We start from the raw sequence: 23,608 nt of genomic DNA, 5'->3' as shown, positions 1-23,608 counted from the left end.
GGCCGGCCCATGGCGCCGCGCGCCGCCGGCCCCCCGAAGCCGCGCGGGGCGGGCCGGCCCTCGGCCCGGGCGCGTCGTCTCCCGCGCCGGCGGCTCCGGAGCGGGGCTCAGGCAGGAAACCGGGGCTCGGAAGATGGCCAGCGCCTCATCATTTCCGCTGCCAGTGCCTGACAGCTGCGGGAAAACGCGTCCCCGGGCCGCCGCCGGAGCCTCGGCGGGCCGCGACAGTCCGGGCGGGCGGCCAGGCGGAGGCGGTGGCCCGAGCCCATGCCGCCCCGCGCCGTTATGTAAAGAGGAACCGGCCGCGAGCGCCCCGTCCGGAGCACGGGGGAGGAGGGAAGCGCTCGAGGGGCGTGGCTTCCGGGAGGCCCGCCCCCTCGGTCGCCGCGAGGGATTGGCGGAGGGGCGGGGCCTTCTCGCGCCGCGCCCACCCTCCCCGCTGCCGGGCGTCCGCTCAGGTCCCCAGGCTCCCCGCGCAGGCCCGGCGTGGGGGCGGAGCCTTACAAGCCACGCCCACAAACGTGTCTCTTTGCCTTCGGTCTGGGTTTAGACTGCGGAGGGAGGGGACACGGCGTCTCCGGCCCCGCCCACGCGAGGGGTGCGCGGCGTGAGTGGGGCGTGGCCGGGCCCCGGGCTCGGCCCGGAGGGGGCGCGCCCCCGCGGCTCCCTCGAGCCGGGCCTTATCTGCGCGCGCCGGGCGGTGCGGCGGCCACCGCGGCCTTCGTCACCTCCCGGGCGGCCCCCGCCAGACCCGGCTCCCGGCCCGACCCGCGCCGCTCCGCTCCGCAGCGGGACGCCCTACCTCTCCCCGAGGGCTCCGCGGTGGCGCGGGGGCCTCGGCCGCCGGCCCGCCCCGGGGCGGAGGGGAGGAGGGCCGGCTCCCTTCCGACCGGAAGCGCCGCCCACGCCCCGGGCCCGGGCTCGCGCCTCGCCGTCGGGGTCCCGGGCCGGCCCGGCGCGCCGCGGGCTCCCGGAGCGCGGGGCGGGGGCTGGAGGCCCGATCCGCACGGAACCGCAGAAAACGCGCGTGCCGCGGGCCTGCGTCCGAGACCCGCGCCGCGCCGGCCCCGCCCCGCCCCGTCCTCGGGGCCCCGGGAGGCCGCGGGGCGGGGACCGAGACCCGGCCGGGGCTCGGCTTTGCGGGTGGCTAGCCGTGGCGGAGCCCTTCGGGGCCCCGACCGAGACGCCCTCCCCGGCGGGCGGGACCCGGCCTGGGAAACCTGGGGTCCAGGGCATTCCTGGCTGAGGAGGCAGCCCGTGCCAAGGTCCTGAGGCGGAGGAGGAGCAAGGCTGCCGAGTCCTGGTCCGCACTGACTGGAGGGCCTGGGGCGGGAGGACCGCGCAGCCGGCGGGGCCTGCGAGGCCGCCAGCCGACGGAGCTGGGGTTTGGACTGAAGTTTGGCACCCGGTTACGACATGGGGGGGGGGGGTCCACACTGACAAGCGTGCGTGTGCGCATGCGCGCGCTCGGACTGGGACTTGAACTCGGGGCTTTTGATTCGGGCCCGTGCTCGGGTGAGGTTGGTGAGCGGGGCCCGCTTCGAGCCGCCTCTGACCTCGGCCTCCGCCGGGGCCGCCTCTCGGGCCTCCTACGGCGGGGAGACTGAGGCAGGGGACGCCGCCGGCCGCAAGCACTTTCTCCGCAGCCGGTGACTGAAACTGGGACTTGCGGTTCCTCTTGCTTTTCTTTGCGTCACAGTGCGAGCTCGGGCGCCAGATTTCTCCTGGAAGCGCAAACCAGCGTCCTTCCTGGCTGGCGTGCTTTGTGCGACCCCAGACCAGGGTGCGGCCCCCCCCCCCTCGACCAGGTTGCGACCCCCCCCCGACCAGGGTGCGGCCCCCCTCGACCAGGGTGCGAACACCCCCCACCAGAGTGTGCTCCCCCCAACCAGGGTGAGACCCCCCAGGCCAGGGTGCGGCCCCCCCCAGACCAGGGGTGCAGCCAGTCCCCCCCAACCCCAGACCAGGGGTGCAGCCAGTCCCCCCCAACCCCAGACCAGGGGTGCAGCCAGTCCCCCCCAACCCCAGACCAGGGGTGCAGCCAGTCCCCCCGAACCCCAGACCAGGGGTGCAGCCAGTCCCCCCCAACCCCAGACCAGGGGTGCAGCCAGTCCCCCCCAACCCCAGACCAGGGGTGCAGCCAGTCCCCCCCAACCCCAGACCAGGGGTGCAGCCAGTCCCCCCGAACCCCAGACCAGGGGTGCAGCCAGTCCCCCCGAACCCCAGACCAGGGGTGCAGCCAGTCCCCCCCAACCCCAGACCAGGGGTGCAGCCAGTCCCCCCCAACCCCAGACCAGGGGTGCAGCCAGTCCCCCCCAACCCCAGACCAGGGGTGCAGCCAAGACCAGGGGTGCAGCCAGTCCTCCCCAGACCCAGGGGTGCAGCCAGCCAGACCAGGGGTGCAGCCAGTCCCCCCCAACCCCAGACCAGGGGTGCAGACCAAGGCAAGGGGCTTCCAAGCCCAGGCCATCCTCCCCAGGTCACTCCCAGTTCCCTGCTCCCCCCCACACACCCCGAAGGTCCCGGCCCAGGCCTAGAGAGGAAGGTGGTGTGGATTCCTACGGCTGGGCCTCCTCGGGCTCCCGGAAGCAGGGGGCCGTCCTGAGGGCCAGGCCCAGCCGCCCTTCCTTCCTGCAGCTCTCCTGCCTGAGCCTGGGAAGCAAGGCCGGCCGGGGGCACCAGCAGCAGCCCGAGGTGGGCCCAGGCCAGGCCACCCTCTGATGGGCACCGGACAACACGTGTCAGCCAGCATACCCGGCCCTGCAACGCCCAGCGCCCCAGTGTGACCGCCACTGACCCTCAAGCGGACAGCGAGTGAGAAGAACCACACTCGATGCACAGTGATCACTGCATTCGTATTAAAGGAAAATGACCCAGCCAATAAATAAATCATCAGTGTCACTATGTGAATGCTGTGTGTGTGCGTGCCCATCCTGGGGCTTGAAATCAGGGCCTGGGCACTGTCCCCACGTATTTCCATTCAAGTCTAGCACTCTACCACTTGGAGCTACAGGGCCACTTCTAGTTTTCTGGTAGTTAATGGGAGATAAGAGTCTCATGGGGTCAGGTGCCAATGGCTCACACTTGTAACTCAGAAGGCCGAGATCTGAGGATCGCAGTTCAAACCCTGCTCAGGCAGGAAAGCCCCTGAGACTCTTATCTCCAATAAACCCCCAGAAAACCAGTAGTGGCACTGTGGCTCAAGTGGTAGAATGCTCACCTTGAGCTGAAGAGCTGAGGGACAGCACCCAGACCCAGAGTTCAAGCCCCACAACCGACCAAAAAATAAAAAATGTCTCATGGGCTTTTCTGCCTGCGCTGGCTTTGAACCACAATCCTCAGATCTCAGCCTCCTGAGTCACTAAGGCGTACAGGTAGGAGCCACCACTGCCCAGCCCATGAGCTTTTATGTTCAAGGTTGGAACTCTACCCCTCTGCTTCTGGCTTTTAACTGGTTAATTAGAGATAAGACTTTTTTTTTGGGGGGGGGGGTCCTGGAGCTTGAACTCAGGACTTGCTCACTGTCCCTGAGTTTTTATGCTCATGGCTAGTGCTCTACCACTTTAAGCCACACCTCCACTTCCAGCATTTTGGTGGTTAATTGGAGTCTCATGGAAAGTCCATGATACTCTTTAATCAACTACTAGAAAACTAGAAGTAGAGTTCAAAGTGGTAGAGCTCTATCCTTAGGCAACAAAGCTCGGAGACTGCCTAGGCTCTGAGTTCAAGCCCCATGACTGACAACAACAAAAAAAGTTAACTGATCTGTTTAATGACAAGTTGCTATCGGCTATTGTACAATTAATAGTGAAGATAAATAATACAACAACTATTAATCATTGTCATTTATTCACGCTGGCAAAGGGCTTGAATTCAGGGCCTGGGCACTGTCTGAGCTCTTTTGCTCAAGGCTGTCATTCTACCACTGGAACTACAGCTCCACTACCAGATTTTTGAAGGTTAATTGGTGATAAGAGGCTCAGGGACTTTCCTGCCTGGGGCTGGACTACTACAGAAATGCTCCGATCTCAGCCTCCAGACAGCTAAGCTGGCTGCGCAGGCCTCCACCGGTCAGCCCCAGGCTAAAGGAGAGTTTCAAAAGGGATTGTCCAGCTTTGAGGCAGAATGGTCTGAAGCCTACTCCTCACTCCTGGGCTTGAAGGACAATGTGCTGAGCCCAGCTAAATCCAGGGCCTGATGCCACTGTGCCACCAGCTCCTGCTTCCCTTTTCTTTCTTCTTCCTCTTCCCTTTTGTTCTCCCCACACACACACACCCCCCACCAGTCCCTGAGCTTCTTTTGTTCAAGGCTAGCACTCTACCACTTGAGCCACAGCGCCACTGCCACTTCTGGCTCTTTTGGTGCATGTACTGAGGAATGGAACCAGGGCTTCATGCATGCTAAGCAAGCACTTTACCACTAAGCCATCTTCCCAACCCTGGGTTCCCTTTTCTACCCCCACAAAACCCACCACAAAGCTTGGCACAAGAAGAGGGTGGACAGTCTTGACCAGACTCGGTGGTGATGCCTGTCTGTAATCTGCATCCTAAGGAGGCTGAGGAAGGGAGGACCACGGGTTCCAAGGCCAGTCTGGATTGCCCCGGAGGCTGGGGGGGAGGGAAAACACGTGTTGGGCTCATACCTGTAATCCTATCTACCTAGGAGGCTGAGGGCTGAAGGATAGAGGTTCAAAGCCAGCCTGGCATGGCTCCAGTGGTACAGCACCAGCGGACGGGCTGGCGAGCCAGGCCGGCGGCTGAGGCCTCTCCCAGCCTGCGGCAGGAGGCCGGCAGGCCGCGGGGAGCGCCAAGGGCGAACACAAAGCCCCGAGTTCAAGCCCCAGTACCGGCACAAACGAAGACGGACTCAGAAGCCTGAAGTCTGGGGATCACGGTTCAAAGCCAGCCAGGCGGGAAGGTCGGTGGGACTCAGCCCCAAGCTGCCGGGGGCGGAGCCCGACCCCGAGTTCGACCCCCCAAAGCATTGATGGGCGGGAAGCCCGCGCCGCCAGGCGGGGCCGGAGCCGGGGAGCAGCGCCCCCAGACGCGGCCTTCTGTTCTCTGCGGGCTCCGCATCTCCCGCGCCCCACCCGGGCTGCATGCTTCCGGGGCGGGGCCTGGCGGGCGGAGGGGCGGGGCCTGCGCGCGGACCGGCGGCGGCGCTCGCGCGCCCCCTCGTGGCCTGGCCTGAGGCCGCAGCTCCTGCACCCAGGGCCTGCCCCTTAGGCCCTGCACCCCTGGACCGGGAGGCCCTGCTCCGCGCCCCCAAATCCTCCCAGGTTCCTGGCTGGATGCCACCGCACCTTTGTGCGGACACCGTAACGGGGACACAGGTTCGGGCCGCCATCCGGTCCCTTCGGGGACTTGGGCGCTCAGAGCTGTTTTCCCCCCATAGGATCAGAGGCTGCACAGCAAGTGCTCTACTAACGTCTCAGTCCCAAGGCCCAGGTCTTAGGAGAGGCCTCGCCTTCAACCACTCCTAACCCGCCATGCTCCCCATTCCTCTCTAACCCCGCACCCTGACGCGCAGGCTCAGTGGCCTCCTGCCTCCTCCCCCTTTCCTGACTGGCATTCCCTTTCCTTTCCTCAGTAAATTCCAATACAGCCTTCAAAACCTCCAGAGATGTGACCTCTGCCTAAGGACGCCCTAATTCCCTAGGGAAGACATCTCTTCTAGCCTTGGCTAGGGACAGAGAGCTGGCGTCCCTCGCCCCTCGTGGGTCTGAGCTGGGGCTCTGGCGGGGCAGGTTCTGGGCTTACCGATTTCTCCCCGCCCAGCCGGAGCACCTACCCGGCAGGAGCACAGGCTTCCTCCTGAGGAAGAGGAAGCAGAAGGCAGGGATAGAGGAAGCGGAAGGCACTGGTGGGGTGGGACAGCTCCTTTGTTCCATTTTCCCCACGCGGGGCCAGCTCACCGGCTGATGCTTCCCACGAGGGTGGCATGGGTGCCGCCCCCACCCCCAGCACCTCTTCCTAGTCACAGTTCACAGGATGACCACGAAGCCAACCAGAACCAATTCCAGACTTGGTTGAGCAGCCAATGAAGACGTGATCTCAGATGCTTCTAGAAGCTGCACCATGACAGCTAGAGACAGAGAAACTGAGTCCTTATGACAGTGGTTGTGTACCCAGACCCAGCCATATCTGAAATCCATCTCCTCCTCACACTCTGGGACTTCTCCACCACACAGGACAGTCATTTCTCTCTGGCTGAAGCCTGCTTCTGTGGGGGTTTTTTTGCGGGTCTTGAGCTTGAACTCAGAGCCCGGGCTGAGTCTCTCTCTGCTCAAGGCTAGCGCTCTACCTCTTGAGCCACAGCGCCACTTCCGGCTTTTTTCTTTTTGCTTATGTGGTGCTGAGGAATCGAACCCAGGGCCTCATGCATGCAAGGCAAGCGCTCTACCACTGAGCCACCTTCCCAGCCCCACTTTCAGCTTTTTCTGAGTAGTTTGTTGAAGATAAGATCTCGCGGACTTTCCTGCCCAGGCTGGCTTTGAACCGTGATCCTCAGACCGGTGGCGAGCGCCGCCGGCGTCCGGCCCTTACATTTCTTACTCTGTACATTGAGCTGGGAAGAAAACCTTTCCTAATCTGGTTGTGAGAAGAAAAACCCAGCACATTCCCAGCCAGCTTCAGCCGTCAGATCCTAGAGTCGGGGCCAGGCTGGAGGGAAGCCGGGGCGCAGAGAGGTCAGGTCTGCAGAGCTGGACCGGGAACTGGCGTGGTCAAGCTCGGAGCGCCCAGGCCACCCGCGACCCGAGGCTCCCGCCTCTGGAAGCCACCTGGAGACCCGCCCCAGCCCGCGGCCGCCTGGGCGGGGCCGGGGACTCAGCCTCGGCCCGGCCGTCCTTCAAGTCCCGACCTGACCTTGAGCAGCAAGAAGAAGGCCAGACACCTGGCCGGCTCTGCGCCAGCGGCGGCGCGAGGGCTTCTGGGAGAGGCGGGCCCGCCCGGGGAGGGGCGTGGCCTCGGGGTGGGCGGGGTCGCCGGCTGCTCTGCCTGTGGGGTCGCTTCCCGCCTTCCCGGAGCCCCCGCCCGGTCCCCGCACGGTTCCCGCTTCACCCGGGGCGGTCCGGAGCGCGGGGCGTTGTGCGGCTGGTGGGGCAGCCCTGCCGCTGGCCTGGCCAGAGAGGCAGGGGCTCTGGGCGGGAAGTGGGCCGGAGACGCGGTTTGCAGGTAAAACCATCGGGACTTGGCAGCAGGAACCACAGCCCCGGTCTGCTCCCGAGGCCCCCTCCCGCCCTGGCCACCATCTGCCTGCGGGGAGGGTCGGTTCTGCACAGAGTGGGTGACTACCCGGTCCTGAGATAAAAGGAAGGGGTTGGGAAGGTGGCTCAGTGGTAGAGAGCCTACCGAGCATGCATGAAGCCCTGGGTTTGATTCCCCAGTGGCACATGAACAGAAAAAGCCGAAGTGGCGCTGTGGTTCAAGTGGTAGAGCGCTCGCCTTGAGCTGAAGAGCTGAGGGACAGCGCCCAGGCCCAGAGTTCAAGCCCCACAACTGGCAGAAAAAGAAAAGAAAGGAAGTAAGTATAGACTGGGGCCACTTCTTGTGTGACCCCTGAACTATCAAAAACTGGACAGACGGGAGATGGTCAGTCACCAGGGGCTCGGGTAAGTGGACCTGGAGAGCCAGGGGCCCCTGAAGTGACAAGATGGTCAGAGCCAGGATCAGTGGCCCAGCACTCCTCAGAAGACAGAGGCTGGAGATCTCGAGTTCCAGGCCCTCTGGACACCACAGCAAGACCAAGTCTCAAAAATGAACAAAATCATTTGCAACCAGACAGGTGGAGGCTCCCTTCCCCCCACCCCCACGTTGTAGGGCTTGAACTTAAGGCCTGGGCACTGTCCCTGAGCTTTTCTGCTTCAGGCTGAAGCTCTACCACTTGAGCCATTGCTCCACTTCTGGTTTTCCAGTGGTTCATTAGAGATAATAGTCTCATAGACTTTCTTCCCAGGCTGGCTTTGAACTGCAATCCTCAGATCTCAGCCTCCTAAGTAGCTAGGATGACAGATGTGAGCCACCAGCACCTGGCTGAAGTGGAGGTTTTGTGACAGTTGAGTGGTCTGCCATGGACACCAACATTCTCCTTGAAATTATTCTTTTGTCATGAGTGTCGTTGGGGGGAGGTCAGGGGCAGGTCAGGCGCCCAGGTTTTACTCGGCTTTGCCTCCATCACCCATATGGAAGCTGGGTTCCTGCTCACAGGCCTGGTGTTTCTCTCCCCTGGTGAGGGTCTAGATTAGGAAAACCCCCTCTGCGAACCCTCTGCCTGCAGGCTGGCTCTACCTCCATCGGGGCTCCTCCCACTTAACCACGTCTCAGGGCTGGGCCTTACTGCCTCCACCTGGGTCACCTGTCCCTCCTTGAACCAGTCCCGACGGCCAGGTGGACAGACGCTCTGACCATGCTGCGATGGTGTTGGTGGTCTCTGTGAAACGTGTGTGTGTGTGTCCAGGTCTCAGAGCATCTGTTCTTCCACAGTCAGCAGGCCTGGTCTCCCCAGCATCATACACCGAGTCCGTTCCTCAGGGTGCGGGCAGGCTGGGCAGGGTCGTGTCGGCACGGGGGGGGGGAGGGGGGAGGGAAGTTCTCCCCGTGGACATCCAGCCCAGCGCGGTGGGAACCTTCCTCGGTCCCTCCGGAGGCTGGGACATTATTTTCCCCTGTGGAATGAACCCAGGATCCCGGCCAATCGGTTCTCTCCTGTCCTCGGGCTCGGGCTGGCCAGGGAGGGATATCGGGAAGTGGGGAGGCCGGGGAACGGGAAGTAAGGGATCCAGGGATGGAAACTGAGTTATTTTGGGGCAGTGCAAGAAGAAAAAAGAAGAAGAAAAGCAACACCCGGGAGCGCTTCCTTCGGAGCCTCTGACTCACGCTCCTTCGGCTGCCGCGCTCATTGCCGCTCTTATCTTTACCGGGACCCAGGAGCCCCGGAAGCCAAGCCTTTGCTTTAAGGGCCGTCGGCCCGCCCACTTCCAGACCCTTCCCTCTGCACCTGGAGCTAGGGGCTGGACCCGGGTATCTGCCGGGTTTGGAACACACCGCGCGGGCCTCGTCTTGGAACCACTCAGCTTAGTCTTTGCTTGTTTGCCAACAGATCGCACATTTTCTAGGATTAGTTATGTTTCAAATACGCCTGGGAGTTAGCATTTTTAGATCGGGCAAGCGGGAGGCTTCGGGGATTTCCCCACGGGCCCGGTACCGCCGTGGTTTGCCTCCAGGCGAGTCTGTGGCCTCACCATCGAGACTACACAGAGCTCAAAAGGAATCCCGGGTTTCCTTGGACAAGACCCCGGAGATTCCTGATCCCGGCGCGGTCTCTTTAAGAGGTTTCCAGCTCGTGCTCACGGGGGCGTGGCCGCTAGGGGCGTGGCCTCATACGACTGGCCAATCCGGGGACGCGGGGCGGGCCCCGGCGGCAGGCCGCGGAGGGTTAAAGGGGCGTGGCCGCGCGCCGCTCCGTCCGGCCGCCCCGCCTCCTTCCGCCGGGCCGCGCTGCCCCGCGGCCGCCGGGGACAAAGCGCCAGCGCCGCCGCCACCCAGCGGGCCCGGCCCAGCGGGGCCTGCGCCGCGAGGTAAGGCCGGCGCGCCGGGGCGCGGGGGGCCGCCTGCGGGGCGCGCCGCCGGGGGCCGCGCCGCCCGGGCCCGGGGAGGCGGCCGCGGCCGCCCCGCGCTCCCGCCGGAGCCGAGGGCCGAGCGCGGGGCGCGGGCTGCGGGTCGGGGCCGGGCGATCGCGGCCCCGGTGTCCGGGCCCCGGGCCGGGCGGCACGGGCAGGCCGCTCCCCGCGTGTGTCCGCCACACCCACGGCCCCGAGCCGTGGCTCTGGGGCCAAGCTGCGTGCCTGTTTCCCCGGGTGTCCCCAGAGCCCTCGGGCTCCTCTCCCGGGGGAGGCGAGGCGGGACCCCAACGACCCCCGGCCGGGACCGGCAGTGCTACCCCCCCCCCCCCCGTCCCTCCGTCCTCCCGCAGTGCCCGGTCCTTTCCCGCAGGCCTCCCCCTCCTCCTCCTCCTCCCCAGTGCTGAGCTTACAGGTGAGCACTGCCCAGCCCGCCCTCCTCCCTTCTCCCTCCTCCTCCTCCTCCTCCTCCTCCTCCCTAGTGCTGAGCTTACAGGTGAGCACTGCCCAGCCCGCCCTCCTCCCTTCTCCCTCCTCCTCCTCCTCCTCCTCCTCCTCCCTAGTGCTGAGCTTACAGGTGAGCACTGCCCAACCCTGCCTCCTCCCTCCTCCTCCTCTTCCTCTACCCTCAGTGCTGAGCTTACAGGTGAGCACTGCCCAACCCTGCCTCCTCCCTCCTCCTCCTCCTCCTCCTCTACCCTCAGTGCTGAGCTTACAGGTGAGCACTGCCCAACCCTGCCTCCTCCCTCCTCCTCCTCTTCCTCTACCCTCAGTGCTGAGCTTACAGGTGAGCACTGCCCAGCTTCGCCTGGGCACTAGTGCGGCTGAGCTCACAGAACTCTCGGCAGCCCTTTTACCACTTGAGGGAGCCGAGCTGACCTGGGCTGGGTCCTCCACCAGGGCCCTCCCCTGCCAGCGGAGGGGCCTCCGGCTTCCTGCCTGGCTGCTGCCCCTGGCGGACTCTGGACCTGCAGGGAGCAGCCGGGACCAGGTGCTGCCTCAGGCTGGCTCCCAGCGCACCCCTTCCTCCCAGAGCCTCCCCTGTGTTGCTGGTGGAGGGGGGGGGGGCCTGCAGGCCCCACAGGGCAGTAGTACATGAGGATGAGGGGCTTTGCTCTTCACGGGGCAGGGAGACCCCGAGATCAGCCGCCAGCCCTGATCTCTGGTTACCATTCCTCTGTGCCTCAGTTTCCATCCCTGGATATAAGGTGGGGGACAGAGCTGCGTGCCACAAGGCTGAGCCTCTCAGAGGTCACCGCTGCATTCCTCCTTCGCTTGCCAGGCACTGTGATTCAGACAGAAGACCCCAAGCAGCCAGAAATTACCCAGGTAATGGCAGGCTGGTGAACAGGAGCGTGACTGGGGGGGTCTTTTGTGCTAAGGTGGTGGGGGACACCTCCCTGAGGAAAGGGGGTGTTCCCTCTGAGGCTGAACGCTGAGGCAGGGTCGTGGGACGGCGTGGGAGGGGGGGGAACAGCCAGTACAAGGGTCCTGGGGCCGGGAACTGCTGGGCGCTTGATTAACCAGGGGGGGGGGGGACAGGAGGAGGAAGGCAGCGGGGAAGCCAGGGATTTTACTCTGAGAAAAGTGCAGAGCCACAGGAGTGGAGCGCAGAGGGACTATGGTTTTTAACCGGATCCCTCTGTGGGGACAGGGTTTCACGGTGTTTGGGAGAGTTGGAGCTGACCCTGCCCTGCAGGGGACAGGCGGAGGCAGAGCAAGGGCAGGGGTGAGGCCGGGAGACAGAAAAGGACAACAGCTGGTTCTCACACCGTGGTTGAGGAAGCCAGCCTCCCGCGACAGGTGAGCACAGACCTGAAGCTAGTGAGGAGATGGGGGGGCAGGATGGGCAGAAGGAAGGGCAGGTGCAAAGGCCCGGTGGTGGGAACAAAGGGTAGGCTTAAGACAGCCAGCTGGGCCAACAGTGCTGGGTGTGGTGGTGCACTGCTGCAGTCCCAGCGCAGGGTGGAGGCAGGGCTCTTGAGTCCCGGGCTACATAGTGAAACCTATTTCACAAGTCAAGAAAGTGAGCCTGGACATAGAACAGTGATACGTCGCTTGCCTAACATGCACAAGGACTCGAGTCTGATCCCCCGCCCTGTAAACAAAATCAAAATGAGCCCAGTGCCAGTGGCTCATGGCTGTCATCCTAGCTACTCAGGAGGCTGAGATCTGAGGATTGCAGTTCAAAGCCAGCCCAGGCAGGAACATCTGTGAGACTCTATCTCCAACGAATCACGGAAAGTCAAAAGGGGAGCTACGGTTCAAGTAGTAGAGCCCTAACCTTGAGCAAAAGCTCAGGGACAGTGCCCAGGCCTTGAATTTAAGCCCTAGGACTGGCACAAAAGATAAACGAAAAATGCACCATGAGCATGGCTGTGTCCTCACAACCCTGGCTTAGTTTGTGATCCCATTTTACAGATGGAGAAACAGAGGCCCGGAGAGGCCGACGGTGTGCCCCGGAGCTCACAGCCTGCAGAGGACACAGCTGTCGTGTGAGACGGGCAGAGACTGGAGAGGTCGGAGGGGCCTGAGGGAAGTGGGCAAGCTGGGGTCAGCGTCCACACGGGATTGGGTTTGTGGGTCGGGGATTCCTTACGCAGGGAGAGAACCTGGGGCTCAGAGGCGAGCCGCTTGTGTGCAGCGACACAGCTCAGGGCAGTCAGGGGGGAACTGAACACCTAGCACTGGGGGTTCAGAACAAGGTGGTCTCAGCTTCTAGCCGCTCTGACTGCCTCCAGGAGTGGCTGAAGGTGGGAAGCAAGGCCGGCCTGCCCGGCCCCATTCCTCCCAGGCCTTAAGAGGACACCACCCAGGCAAGGAAATGAGCATTCATTAGGAGCCTGGTGCATACAAGCTCTTAAAAAATGTAGCTACCACCCTACACAGGAAGAGGCTGGAAAGCAGGAGTCCAGGGCTCGTCCTCCAAGTGGCCGCCCTGGGCCTGTGCGCCACCCTCAGTGTCTGGTAGCCCTTGAGAGAGATGAGCCTGGCTGTCTCGAGCTCACCAGTAGTTCCCACCACAGGGCCTTTGCACATGCTCTTCTTCTGCCCGTCCCGCCCTCCCCTCACACGCCAGGCCCCTCCTCACCTTCTACCTTCTGAGCCGGAAAAGCCAAATGCTGTTCGGGTCCCCAACACTCCACACGCCATCCCTGTCACACTTCCTTCTTCCATAGCCAGTCAGCCCTGGCAGACTTCTTTCCTGGCATGTTTACCTGCCACTTTCCAGCCGCCTCCCCAGGTCGGGAAGTTACTGGGGAGCCCCTGCAGTGTAGGTCCGTTTGCGGGGCGGGTCTTGTCCGGAGATGGTGGTGTGCCAGCTCTGCCCCGCGAGCTGTGTGACCCTGGGCCGGTGCCCGACCTCTCCGTGCCTCAGTTTCCCCCTCAGGCCGAGCCTCAGTTTCCTCCCGCAGGTGCGGCGGTGAGGGGAGCGGGGCCCCCACCGACCCCGCGGCCCCGCGGCCCGGGCCGGGCGCAGCATGAAGCTGGACGAGCGCAGCCTGGCCCGCTACGCCACCTGCGACGCGCCGGTGGACCGGGCCGGCTTCCTGCACAAGCGCGGCGGGCGGCACGCGGCCTTCCAGCGGCGCTGGTTCGTGCTGCGCGGGAACATGCTCTTCTACTTCGAGGCGGCGGCCGAGGCGGCGCCGGCCCCCGAGCCGCTGGGCGTCATCGTGCTCGAGGGCTGCACGGTGGAGCTGGCCGAGGCCGCGCACTTCGCCTTCGCCTTCGCCGTGCGCTTCGCGGGCGCGCGCGCGCGCTCCTACGTGCTCGCGGCCGACAGCCAGGGCGCGCTGGAGGGCTGGGTGAAGGCGCTGTCGCGCGCCAGCTTCGCCTACCTGCGCCTGGTGGTGCGCGAGCTGGAGCAGCAGCTGGCGGCCGCGCGTGCGGGCTGCGCCCCGCCCCCGGCCTTGCAGGCCCCGCCCCCGCCGCAGGCCCCGCCCCCGCCGCAGGCCCCGCCCCGAGCCCCGCCCCGCCGACCCTTGGACCGCCCCGCCCAGGCCAGCAAGGCCGAGGGCCGCGCGGCCTGGAGCACCGAGGCCCCGGTGGTCCCGGATCGCCGCGATCGCCCGCCGCTGCCGCCCCGCCGTCGGGCCTCGGCCACCCCCGAGCCCCCCGCCGCGGCGCCGTTCGCGCGGCTGCACGAGTGGTACGGGCAGGAGGTGCGGGCGCTGCGCACCCAGTGGCGCAGCCGCGCGCAGCTCTGAGCGGCCGGCGGCCCGGCCTGGGCGGGGCTCGGCGCTCCCTTGGCACCGCGGGGCCCGGGGCCCAGCCTGCGGGGCCCGGCTGTGACCCGGCACAGGACGCCAGTCGGCCGCCGGCCCAGCGCCCGTGGTGCTGGGTCTCGGCGTAGGCGGAGGAGCCGCCGAGGGCCACACCTGGCCGGCCGCTGCCCCGGCTCCCCGGAGCTGCCGAGGGGCGCGGGCCTCGCAGCTCCTGCGGCCGGGTCCCCGCCTCTGCCCTGAGCAGCCTCCAGCCGCCCCGCGGTGCCTCCTGCGCGGAGAGAGCCCAGGGCGGGACGGTGCCCCAAACCAGCTGCTTGCGGGGTGCGGGGCCCCCAGGCCTCCCGTGCGCCGGCGCCGCCACAGCCTCCAGTGTCCCGGGGGTCTGGGCCCCACCTCTCACCGCAGTGCCCTTCCTCACCCTGGAGGAGCGCCGGGTGGGCCCTGTGCCCTGGGTTGTTTACAGTCTCCGTGCCCACCCGGGCACGTGGACACCTCCTCCCCAGCCTCCCCGCCCGTCCTCGCGCCTGGCTCCCTGCGGGTTCAGGGGCACCGAGCCGCCGGTGTTTGGATACGGACATTGGCCGCAGGCTGAGTCACCCGCCCCGCCGGGCCCCGCCGGCCCGTGCGCTCCCGTCCCCTCCCAGCCCCGCCACGTGGTGGCGGCGGCGCTCTTGTTCACAGGCTCCGGTCTGGGGTCTAGCGGGTGCGGACCCCAGACTCGGCAGGACTGCAGGCTGTAAAGGTACAGTGGCCCTGGTACCCCGAGTAGGGGTGAGGTGCTCCCCTCCTCCAAAGCACAGGTTCGGGATGGAGAGACGCAGCGGGGGAGGGACAAGGGCCACAATAAATGTCCTTCACTGAGTGGTGGTTTGTGTTCTTTCCTCCAGCAAATCCCCTGTTGAGCCTTTCACCCCCACTTCCTAAGTGAGGAGCAGTGAATGCCTTCCCCGCCCCCACTCCTGCCTTCTTTAGCCCTGTTATCCTAAAATTAACCCCGGACTGAGCTGGGCAGAGCCCAGAGCGCGTCCAGAGAGGTGGCGGGTGGGGACACCCGTTCACCTGCTTACTGATGGCATCCAGAGGGGGTGGGGTGTTTGCCAGGGTCACACAGCTGAACCCTGTGGCAGTGCCCCCAGGGGAAAGGGGACTGGTCCACAGGGGGTGGGCGCCTGAGGCTCAGGAGGGCACCTGTGCTCACCTAGAAGTCAGGAGTGCCAGCACAGGTGGAACTGGTATGGTAGCCGTGCCTGTGACTTCATCCCAGTACTATGAGGCTGAGGCAGGAGAATCCCAAGATCAAGGCCTTAGACTGGGGCCACCACAGAGCACGAGTGGCTCTTCTCCTGATTGTGTGGCCCTGTGCAAGTTGAGAAGGGCAAGCCTGCATCAATTAGTGCTGTCTGCTGTGGGCACCCTTGGGCCTGGGCTTAGTTCTCAGACTTGCTGCATCCTTTGGTGCTGTCTGCAGTTGGCACCTGCGTGCCTGGGCTCAGTTCTCAGACTTGCTGGGCTGACGGGTTCCACAAAAGAGAAGGGCCTGGCCACAAGGGAGCTACCCGTGGTGGACTAGGCCCCAAGCCTTCCTAATGTGGGACGGTGGCATGGGCCCCAGGGCTCCCTGGCGGCCTGGAAAAATCAGTGTATTCAGGAAGCTGTGGATTTATGGTGAGCGAAGTGTAAGACCTCGTGTGGAAGGAATGGAAACTTCTGAGGTCAGAAGCTGGGGGTGCCTCCCCTCTGGGACTGAAACCGATGGGTGGGGGTGGGGACGCGGCTGTCACACCGGCATCCCTGCCACATCAGGGGAGCTCTGGGGGGACACTAGTCAGGTGGGCACACGGCTTACGCTCAGCGTCCATCCAAACCCCCCCCCCCAAGTCCTTCCAGGCTGTCTCCTGGCTGGCTTCAGGGGGCTTGCAGCCCCCAAAGCCCCCTTTGGAGCTGTTTCTGAGTATCTGATGACAAGTGCAGGCGGAACCTGCCGGATTCCCAACGTCTGCTTGGATGAAGGGCCAGGCCTATGACGCAGAATGGAGAGCCACTCCCCGGAAACCTGCCCCCCTGCCCAAGTGTCACCCCTCATGGATGACATGCTCCCAGGAGATGAAGGTTTTGCCCTCCATCCGCCGTGCCCCCAGCCCCTGTCCAGTGCCGAGGGTCAGGAATCCAGAGGGGCCGTTCTATAAGTCACACGGCCCAGCCTCTGCAGGGAGGATCACTTGCTGAGGACCTGACACAGCCATCCTGGGGTGCGAGGGAGGTCTAGACCACGTGTCTGGGCCTGGTCACGGTGAGGGTCGTTTTGGTCACCACAAGCCCCACCACAGGAGCCCAGGAGCCACTGGAAACTGCGCTGCCACAGGCCCAGTGCCCCTCCTGACCATCAGCCTCGGGGCGATGAGGAAACCGGGGTCCGCGCTCCATGTCTGGAGAAGCGGCGCTTTGTGGAGGGAAGCCAGCCCGCGCCACCCAGCGGAGCGCACGGCGGGGCAGGCTGCTCCGAGCGCCGACGCCTGTGGGCACCCATGTGAGTGGGGGCGGGTCCAGCCAGCCACCCGCGTCACCCCACCCACCCCACCCACCCCGCTGCGCACCACACAGGCGGCTCCCAAGGCTGCCTCCTTCCCCGCATGGGTGTTGCCTCAGCTGTTTTTGCTCAAAGCTAGTGCTGTACCACTTGAGCCACAGCGCCACTTCCTGCTTTTTGGTGGTTAATTGGAGGTATGAATCTCACAGGGCCAATGGCTCACGCCTGTAATCCCAGCTACTCAGGAGACTCAGATCTGAGAGCCCCAGGGTGGGCAAAAACAAACAAAACCCATTTGGCTTCGTTTTCCCAGCAGGGTCTTGAATTTTCGCGTGTGCGGGCGGGTGGACCTGGACTGTGGTCCTCCTGTCTATCCATGCCAGTGTAGCTGGGAGGACAGCAAGAGCCAGCGAGCAAGCGTGGCTGCCCCCGCCCGTGCTGGAGAGGAGGCCTGGAGAGCTTTCTGCCCAGGCGGCCTCCTGCTCTCAGCTGCCCTGGGAGAGGGAAAACCCTTCTGTTGAAAACAAAAAACAAAGCAGTTTTGAGCTCAGTATTGGTAGCTCACACAACCCTAGCTACTCAGGAAGCTGAGATCTGGAAGATCACCGCTCAAAGCCAGCCTGGACAGAAAAGCCTAAGACACTTCATCTGCAGCATACCAGGCAAAAGCAGGACTACATTTATGGCTCAAGTAGAAGAGCTCCAGTCATAAACAAGCAAGCTGAAGGACAAGGTCCTGAGTTCATGCCTTAGTACTCATCAAAACAAAAACAAAAAGAGCTTAGGGTCCTGTAAGAGCCCCAGGGGCCCCCGGATTTCCCACTGTAGGACAGAGGGGCAGACACTCAGGATTATTATACAATTCTGTATTTAGTGACTTGTGTACAGAATGTATTTCTTTTAAAATTTTAAACAAAGTTCATCAATCTCTCATAGAAAGCTTGGTGTGTGTGTGTGTGTGTGTGTGTGTGTGTGTGTGTGTGTGTGTGTGTGTGTGTGTGTGTGTGTGTGTGTGTTGTGTGTGCGTTCTTTTACCATTGCAGGGGGTGAAGGAGGAAATTGTTCCTGGGTCTTGAGGCTTTAGGTGCAGTAGCAGGATTCTGTTCTGGGTTCCAAAGACGAGACGAAGTGCTGGTCAAATCCCGCTGCTCTAAAGCCACAGGGACGGCTCCAAGTTCGAGTCTGGCGGAGGTGTGGATTCCTGCACTCTCCCTTGGGTGTCTCCCGGCAAGAGGGTAGTGGTGGCCGAAAGATGTTCCATTTGTTCTAGATCGGAGGAGGATGCGTGCGGTCTGGTCACTGTTCCCTGCTGTTGGAATATAAAAATACCTGCATCTGGATAAAAATGCGTGCAGCGCAAACTTGGATGTGCAGCCTGGTGCGCAGAGGCAGAGTTTGGTGTGGACGGCAGCCTGGGCCTGGTGCACAAGTTGGTGTTTCTGGAATGTTCCTCATCTGTCTCTCTCTGCTAGCCAAGTTTTGCCCGTGTGGTTTGGAAGTATTCCCTGCGAGGTCAGCCGTCCCGAGCTGCCACTGGCTGGGCAGCAGTGATAGCTGCATGTCATCCAGCCATCTTCCCACAGAGCTGCGTGTGCGCCAGGCCTGGGACTTGAACCCGGGTCCTGGCTGCTGTCCCTGAGCTTTTTCCACTCAAGGCTGGTGCTCTACTACTTGAGCCATAGCTCCACTTCTGGCTTTCTGCTGGTTAATTGGAGATTAGAATCACATGGACTTTCCTGGGGCTGGCTTTGAACTGTGATCCTTAGATCTCAACCTCCTGAGTAGCTGGGACTACAGGCGTGAGCCACTGGTGCCTGGCTCTCCACAGAATTTTGACGAGAGAGAGAGAGAGAGAGAGAGAGAGAGAGAGAGAGAGAGAGAGAGAGTCATCAACCAATATGGTAGCTGTGCCTTCACCCCTCAAACCTGTGTGGGACACATGGGAAGAAGCTCCCCCTGGGCCGGAGGCTGAGGCCTGCCCCCCCCCCCCCCCCGGGGCTCTTGGGGCTTGGAAGCTGCAAGAGGATCTAAGGGGATGAGGCTCTGGCCTCCAGAATTTGAGGTTTGGTGCTGGGTGCTAACCCTCACTGGAACCTTCTAGAAACACAAGGAGCAAAGGGGATGGCCGGGATTCTCTGGGATGCCCCAGCTTGTATGTACCAGTGGACAAACTTGCCAGTGCAGCTATGGCCGGGCTGGGAGGTGGACTGCTCAGGCTCACGTGGCACACTCGGCCCGGGTCCAGCTTCACGGGCTGGACACGCACCGTGCACTCCTGGTGGCCGCAGGCCCGGGGCGCCGGCACTGTGAGCAGCAGTTTGTCTTGCACCATTCCCGCTCGGAACGGCCCCATCTCTACTTGCTGCACCAGGACGGCACATCCTGTCATGAAGATTGTAGACCACCAGCACGGGACGCGCCCTCAGCGGCGCAAAGGTTTTGTTTAGAGTCTTTTGGACTTTCTCTCTTCCGGCAAGGCTTTCTGGAACAGCAGGAACGACGCCGGGTCTCACAGACACGCGTGGTCACCCAGAACCCGTGACTCAAAGGTGATGGACATGTGGTGAGTCTCAGTGTTTGGTGATGGCTTTGAACAATTGTCTTTCCTTAATCTCATCTAGTGGCAAAACAAAAACCAAAAAAAGACACAGCTTCAGTGTGCGCTTTTCCCACCGTTGTGACACCGTCCTGATGCCTAATTCTCTGTGATATCAAAACAGCATTGGCTGGGAATAAAGCCCAAAGGATCCTTTATTAAAATAGCTAAAAGAGGTCTATAAATATCTGTTTTTCAGAAAGAGTCTGGAGTTCTCCGGTGAGCGTGTGGTGGGTGGGTCCTGCTTCCCAAGTGGGGCTCAGGGCAGGGGTGGGGGGTCCTCAAGCCCTCCCGGGGGGCCACTGCCCCCCATGCCCCGGCGATGGCTCCCCATCATCCGACGAGAGGATGGCAACAGAAAACGCAGAGGGAGCAGGGTGGCCTTGGCATCTGGAGGTCGGAGGTCAGAGGGCGGAGGCCGCCCCCGCCCAGGCCAGGCTCAGAACTCCCACTCCAGGGCCTCGTCGCGGTTGGCGGCCTTCTCCAGCCGGTAGATGATGCTGTTCAAGTTGGCCATCTTCTCGTGCCGCCGCTGCAAGTTGGGGTTCACCTTGGCACTGGCCGTGGGGCTGGCACTGGGTGCACTGGCGGGCGGGGCGCTGGGGGGGGAGGGCAGGGGGCCCGAGGACGAGGGGACGGGGGACACGGGGGACACGGAGGCCGCGCCGAGGCCCGGCGAGGAGGCCGTGGAGGGCGGGGTGGGAGGCTCCTCCAGGCTGCCGCGGGACGACTCGGACTCTGGGGCGGGCGGCCGCGGCCCGGCCTGGCCCTCGTGGCAGGGGTGTCGCCAAGGGCAGTCTGGGGGGAGCCCCGCGGGAAGGAGGAGCCCCGGCACCCCTTCAGGGAGCTCCTCGCTGCCCGGAGGGTCTGCGTGCTCCTCTTTGGGGGTGGCACGGGCTGGGTCCGGCTCCCCCAAGTCCTGGGGCTCACAGCCCCCCTCCTCCTCGGTCCGCTCCTGCTTGACCCTCACGCGGGCCCCGTCCGGGGCGGGCAGGGGTGCGGCCCCAGCCCCACAGGCCCGCAGCTCGCTCAGCTCCGGCTTCTGCTCCTCAGCCTCCGACGCGGGGCTCCTCGGGGTGGGGTCTGGGGGTCCATGGCGGGGCGGCCGGGTGCCGGGATCCCCGCTGGGGTCCAGCTCGGGCTCATCCTGGGCTCCTTCCACCAGCGTCTCCCGGCGCATCCTGGACCTGGGGCAGAGACGGGCGTGAGCGCCGCGGCCTGGCTGTGCTCAGGCCGAGCTGTGTGGGGCGGCCTGGCTCTTCCTCTGCCATGCCCAGCACACAGCAAGTGCTGCCAACTCCTACCCACCCCAATGCATGTCCTGCAACTCACATCTGGAGAGTAGTTTTCTCTATTCCTAGGTGCAAACTCCTATCCACCCTCAAAACCCAGCTTAAATGCTGCTTCTTGTGCAATAGGTTCGCTAGGCAGAATTTCCTTCCCCTACTCCCCAGCCCCTATTCCTTGTCTCGGGCTGACCATCGGGCCCCAGGGGAACGATCTGCGTGGCCATGAGGGGCGGGCTGGTGGGACGATCTGCGTGGCCGTGAGGGGCGGGCTGGTGGGACGATCTGCGTGGCCGTGAGGGGCGGGCTGGTGGGACGATCTGCGTGGCCGTGAGGGGCGGGCTGGTGGGACGATCTGCGTGGCCGTGGGGGGCGGGCTGGTGGGACGATCTGCGTGGCCGTGGGGGGCGGGCTGGTGGGACGATCTGCGTGGCCGTGGGGGGCGGGCTGGTGGGGCGATCTGCGTGGCCGTGGGGGCGGGCTGGTGGGGCGATCTGCGTGGCCGTGGGGGGCGGGCTGGTGGGACGATCTGCGTGGCCGTGGGGGCGGGCTGGTGGGACGATCTGCGTGGCCGTGAGGGGCGGGCTGGTGGGACGATCTGCGTGGCCGTGGGGGGCGGGCTGGTGGGACGATCTGCGTGGCCGTGGGGGGCGGGCTGGTGGGACGATCTGCGTGGCCGTGGGGGGCGGGCTGGTGGGACGATCTGCGTGGCCGTGGGGGCGGGCTGGTGGGGCGATCTGCGTGGCCGTGGGGGGCGGGCTGGTGGGACGATCTGCGTGGCCGTGGGGGGCGGGCTGGTGGGACGATCTGCGTGGCCGTGGGGGGCGGGCTGGTGGGGCGATCTGCGTGGCCGTGGGGGGCGGGCTGGTGGGGCCTGTGTCTTTTTCTTTGGGGCAGACTCCAGTCTCGGCCACAGTGTGCCGTGTGCTTAACACCTGCGCTTATTTCACTTGACCTAGGGCGAGTGCTCTGTAAACGCAAAGGAGACTCAGAGAGGGAAGTGACCTGCCCAAGGCCACACAGCCCAGCTTCACCTGAGGTCTGTGCAGTGCCAGTGCCCAGGCTGAGCACCCCCAGTGTCTGGCCTCCCGCCCCACCCCAGCCCCACTTTTCTACTTCCCAGGGGTCAAGACTTTCGTTCTGCCACTGGGCTGGATGGGGGCCGCCCCTCTCTGTACCACATGGTGCTTGGTGGTGCTTAGCCTGGTCTCCCTGGAGCTGGCTGGGCCCGGGGCGGACTGGGGCAGTCAGGACAGGAGACCACTGCCCTTGGCAAGTGGGGCGGGCCAGGGAGACGAGGCTTTCCTTGGCCTCAGGAGTGGGGGACCCCAAGCCAGTCAGGCGCCTGCTGGATGATTAGAGCTTTTCTTTTGGTCGGTCGTGGGGCTTGAACTCTGGGCCTGGGCGCTGTCCCTGCGCTCTTCAGCTCAAGGCGAGCGCTCTACCACTTGAGCCACAGCACCACTTCTGGTTTTCTGTTGGTTCATTGGAGATAAGAGTCTCAGGGACTTTCCTGCCCAGGCTGGCTTTGAACCACGATCCTCAGGTCTCAGCCTCCTGAGTAGCTAGGGTTACAGGTGTGAGCTGGGACCCCCCCCCACAAACACACTTTGTGGGTTTATAAATGTCCTATTTATCTCGCAGCCTGTTTGCGTCACACGCTCCTCCCTCATCTCCTGGTCCCCTCTAGGGGCAGCTGTAGGGCAGGCTGGACGGTGGCCAGTGGCGCTCTGTGTGGACATCTTGTGTGGATTGGGTGGTCGGCACCTCTGTGGGACACAGGCTGGCCCGGTTTTCCTGAGTCTAATCGCCCTGCCCTCCCGCCCCTCCCCCTGCGATCCCATGCCCCCCTCTGCAATCCCATGCCCCTTCCCTCCCTGATCCCGAGGGCCCCCCCCCGCGATCCCATGCTCCCCCCATGATCCCACGCCCCCTCACGAGCCTGTAGGCCCCCCACAATCCCGCACCCCCCCACTGCAATCCCATGCCTCTCCCCCCCATGATCCCGTGGGGGGCCATGATCCCGTGGGCTCCCCCTATGATCCCCATGATCCCGTGGGGGGCCGTGATCCCGTGGGCTCCCCCTATGATCCCATGCTCCCCCCCCATGATCCCACGTCCCACCTCACAATCCTGTAGGCCCCTCGCGATCCCACAGGCTCCCCCTCATGATCCCACCCCTCCCCACGATCCCCCCCCCCCCGCGATCCTGTGCCCCCCACCTGTAGTTATGGAACCAGTTGATGACGGTGTTGGTCTTGAGCTTGAGCTGGAAGGACAGCAGCTCGATGGTCTGCTGCGAGGGGTAGGGCTCCAGCTGGTAGGCCCGGCGCAGCGCCTCCCTCTCCTCGGGCGCCAGCACCACCCGGGGCTTCTTCACCTGCAGCAGGCTCAGCTCCAGCGGCGGCGGGCACGGGCTGGGGCACTCAGAGCGCGTGGCCGGGGACTCGCGGTCCGAGCCGGGGCTGATGAGCCCGTAGCGGCGCTTCAGGTAGGCTGGCGGGGAGGGAGGGAGGCTGAGGGGCCCCACGCACCCCATCTGCTGCTCCCGGGGATGGGGAAGCCTGGAGGGCGATGACCAGCCAGCCCTCGCCCTCAATGACCCACCGGTGGGCTCCTTATTCCTCTCCCACCCCCTCCACTGGGCCGCCAGCCTGCTGGCTGTGGGGAGCCCCAGGGCAGGGCACATCTTGGCCCCAATCACGAACAAACACAAAAAAGCACTGCTCTAGTTTGACGCCTCCCCTCCCCCGTTCTGTGGGGCCCTTTAAGGGGTGGAGCCTGGCGGGAGGCCTTCAGGGCATGGGGGCGGGCCTTTGAGGGGGCCCTGGGGCCTCAATCCCTTACTCACCCCATCTGCTGGGCAGTCCTGCCCTCTGCTGGTAGGTGTCTGGATAGCAAGCAGGGAGGGTGACAAGGTCGTGTGTGTGTGTGTGTGTGTGTGTGTGTGTGTGTGTGTGTGTGTGAGCGCGCGCAGGGGCAGACAGAGGTGGGGGTGGCTGTTTCAATCACCCAGTTCTTTGGGAGCGTGACTTCCCGCAGTCCTGGGTCGGCCGAGCCCTGGCGCGCTGCCCCCCCTCCTTACCTTTCTTCTCCAGCTTCTTCATGTCCCGCAGCTTGTCCACATTGTGGGGGTCGCTGAGCCACAGCTGCATGCGGACGAACGGCTCCCGGCCCTTCAGGCTCAGCTTGTGCCAAGGCTTGGGCCGGGAAAGCAGGTCTGACACGGAGCCCTGCGTGAGCCCCAGGATGCTCTCTCCAAACAGCCGCTGCCCTGGGATGGGGGGCAGGGGCCGTCACGCAGGCTGCGGGGGGGGGGGGGGCGGGGGGGGTGCCGGGACGGGGAGCCTC

At 64.2% G+C, this 23,608-nt stretch overlaps 2 protein-coding genes across 2 annotated transcripts in view; one reads left to right on the top strand and one right to left on the bottom strand.

Annotated features, from left to right (window-relative positions):
* The first annotated feature begins 9,501 nt into the window (after positions 1 to 9,501).
* Pheta1 (PH domain containing endocytic trafficking adaptor 1) lies at positions 9,502 to 13,856 on the top strand. The gene is made up of 5 exons (XM_042669035.1): positions 9,502 to 9,577; positions 10,808 to 10,948; positions 12,041 to 12,138; positions 13,036 to 13,571; positions 13,629 to 13,856. The coding sequence occupies exons 4-5, from the start codon at positions 13,102 to 13,104 to the stop codon at positions 13,828 to 13,830; spliced, it is 672 nt and encodes a 223-aa protein (XP_042524969.1). The 5' UTR covers positions 9,502 to 9,577; positions 10,808 to 10,948; positions 12,041 to 12,138; positions 13,036 to 13,101; the 3' UTR covers positions 13,831 to 13,856.
* A 4,529-nt stretch (positions 13,857 to 18,385) lies between these two features.
* Positions 18,386 to 23,608, bottom strand: part of Cux2 (cut like homeobox 2) — a 40,883-nt gene continuing 35,660 nt past the window's right edge. The window contains exons 19-21 of the mRNA XM_042669030.1: positions 23,343 to 23,531; positions 22,480 to 22,753; positions 18,386 to 20,158 (exon numbers count right to left, since the gene is read on the bottom strand). Coding sequence (XP_042524964.1) covers positions 19,411 to 20,158; positions 22,480 to 22,753; positions 23,343 to 23,531 — 1,211 coding nt within the window. The 3' untranslated portion in view covers positions 18,386 to 19,410. The remainder of the gene's footprint in view (positions 20,159 to 22,479; positions 22,754 to 23,342; positions 23,532 to 23,608) is intronic.

Source organism: Dipodomys spectabilis, unplaced genomic scaffold, assembly GCF_019054845.1.
Source record: "Dipodomys spectabilis isolate Male_0828 unplaced genomic scaffold, ASM1905484v1 ptg000480l, whole genome shotgun sequence".
Lineage (NCBI taxonomy): Eukaryota > Metazoa > Chordata > Mammalia > Rodentia > Heteromyidae > Dipodomys > Dipodomys spectabilis.
This window is presented reverse-complemented; position numbering and strand designations above follow the sequence as displayed.